Source organism: Austrofundulus limnaeus, unplaced genomic scaffold (genome assembly GCF_001266775.1).
Source record: "Austrofundulus limnaeus strain Quisiro unplaced genomic scaffold, Austrofundulus_limnaeus-1.0 Scaffold137, whole genome shotgun sequence".
NCBI lineage: Eukaryota > Metazoa > Chordata > Actinopteri > Cyprinodontiformes > Rivulidae > Austrofundulus > Austrofundulus limnaeus.
In genome coordinates, this window is record NW_013952539.1 from 866,775 (window position 1) to 869,527 (window position 2,753).

General features: G+C 38.2%; 1 protein-coding gene across 1 annotated transcript in view; it reads right to left on the reverse strand.

Annotated features, from left to right (window-relative positions):
• Nucleotides 1-1,400: 1,400 nt before the first annotated feature.
• unm_sa1614 (un-named sa1614) overlaps nt 1,401-2,753 on the reverse strand; it is a gene marked incomplete at its 5' end in the record, with an annotated part of 14,566 nt that continues 13,213 nt past the window's right edge. Inside the window, 1 exon segment of the mRNA XM_014016046.1 lies at nt 1,401-2,660. Coding sequence (XP_013871500.1) covers nt 2,586-2,660 — 75 coding nt within the window.

The following is a 2,753-nucleotide window of genomic DNA, read 5'->3' on the forward strand; positions in this document are numbered from 1 at the left end:
ACACCAACCAGGTAGCACCCACACCTGCTGCATTTGCACTGTGAATGTATTGAAAAAAACAACTGTTACCGATTGTCTATCACAGTTAGTCTGAATGTTTGCGTCCTGGTTTACAATATGAGAGGTTTTCTTTTATTTAGCTAAAAGCTTTCAGTGCTGTAACACTTCCTGTCAGCCACTTTTTATGAATGTTACCTGTGATCGAGACGCTGCATTCAAATGGAATGCAACTTTTTTTTAACTGTCTTTTGCTAAAAACTGTTGTGTAGTTTTAAAACAAAAGTCTAAGTTTATCATGATGGAAAGGCAGATTGTTTAATCCTGAGCTGAGTTTTAAAACTCAGGACGAGTCAGAAAATAATCACTTAAAGTGCAATTACCAAGTTTTGTCGAAAACCACTCGCAGATTTTAACCCACATCCGTGTGTGAAGCTTGCCCTKAGGTTAGTTGTTCTGGTTGCGACACCCAACAAGTCTTTTTTTTTTTGTGATCAACACTTTTAGAGAAAACAAGATTCGCTCGCTGCAGCTGCTGATCTGCTTACTTGATCATTTTTAGAAAAAGTTCCAGAAATTGTAAGCTATTGCTACCAAGCAAAAGAAAAGTTAATTACTCTCAATAATCATAATGCTGGATTTTCACCAGGAGGCTGCTGCTCTGTTATTCCCTCCACTTAGTTTATATTTTCATCCAGCTCCTGTTAAATAGTTCTTTAAATCCTTCGTCCTCAGTTTGATTTGAAGCATCTGCCTTTAAAGTGCCTGTGACATGCGTATCCACAAAATACAAAAAGTCAAAGAAAACATGCTTATATTTAAGAAACTTGACATAGTACACATGATTTGACCTGTTATGTCACATAACTGGCATATTTTCTTTTGAATTTGGCTCAGCTAAAGTGAAACAGGAAGTGACATCAAAGGGGAACTCTAAAAAAGAAAACTGGGTTTTGTTTATTGAAACATTATTATTTGAACTCTGTATCTCATCTCTCAGAGTGATTAAGATTAAAGAAACATCAGATTCTTCTCTACAGTCTGAGCTGTTAGCCATTTTATCAGCGCTCTGTTTACGTTCTGACATTCCCCTTTGACATCACTTCCTGTTTCTTTACATCTGAATATCTCAACAATTGTTCATCTCACCAGCATGAAATATTTTTTATAATATGTTTTCAATGTTATCTTTCCAACAATACATTCATAATTATTATAAAAATTTGATGTCACAGGCACTTTAAGTTATCGCGTAGCTTTAAGGTGGAAATTTCCTGCCAGTAAACTGGGAAATGATCCAGATTGATGACAGAACAGCAGTCTGTTTTTCATAAGCATCTCTGTTTAAAAACAAATGTTTGGTCATCAGATTTCATGCGGAACGAGGATGTAAAGTTCATTTAAATCAGGGCTGCTTTAAGGTGAGGATTAACTTGTAATTCCTTTGTAAACTTGTAGGATTACGTTCTGTAGATTAAACAACTGGAGCTTTCATCCAACCCCTCGGGTTTCAAGTCAGGAAGTTAAACTTCTCCCAAACATTAGATTCATGAAACTGGGGAGGAGCGAACAGGACAGTACCCAACGGCATCACTTCGAGGAAAATAAACACCTGAAACAGCCCAGTTGTGCCTTTTGTTGTTTTTTTTTATCTAGAGGATTTGAAGTGCAGATTCATGCCATCAGTTTATTTTTACTAACATGGACAGAAAGCATGTTTTTAGCAGAATAGAAGCAGTTTAAGATGCAAAACTGTTTGTTTGAACACTKTTGATGAAAGCAGCACTTTGTGTGACTTTCTGTGAGACGGTCAACGTGTAGCTAAAGAACAAGATTCATTTAATCACCAAACCATCAGTTTCTAAAATATAATGTAGGTTTTACTCGTCCATCAGTGGTTTGAACTCACGTTGACTCAATGTGCTTCCTGCGGAACMAAATGTTTTTTAACCAAAGACACACAGGAAATGAATTCTTCACCAGCGACAGCGCCGTGCTGCTCTGATGATACCGTGGGACCCAGAGGCTGCTGGAAGCATTTTACTTCAGGATTCATGTCTAACTTAAGCTCCTCAGAGCGCTTTTTAAATTTSTTTAAGAGCTTTGGTCATCCTGAAATCCTTTGTGTGGCAGCAGTTACTGATATCCTGACAAAATCCAGATTGAATAAATAAATAAATAACTGGATGGAGGAAGTAAATCAGCACAATTCAAATTAAAAAGGATCCTTGACCTGACCTCTTCTCACTTCTGTGCTCATTAAATTTATTTTACATCATTTTTAATTTATAAATAAATAAAGGCATTGATTTGTTGTGTGACAGGACCTGACCTGAGCCACAAAAAAGAAAACCTTCACTCAAAGGTCATTTACATTGTTCCTGTGGTTACAAAAGGCCTGAGGTTGTGTCTGGACCCTGATCGCAGGAAGCTGGAGAGACTGATCCTTCAGGAGAGATAGACCCAGAGTCGGACCTGGTCCATTCAGTGTCGTCGTCTGGTCTGGTTCTCGTTAGCACCGGGTTCTGCTTTCTGGAGCGATCTGGATTAGTGCCGGCCTCGAGGCCTGGTCCTGGTCCTGGTTTACGTCAATCAGAGAGCAGCTGGACGAAGGAGGACGGGAACAAACCTCTCTGGTCCGGTTCGTCCTCTATGTAACCGTGCTAAAATATAAACATAAAAATACTGAGATTAACCTTTTTTTATTGTTTTCTTCAGAGGTTTCTTGTAACTTAAGTACATTTACTTTGTTACAG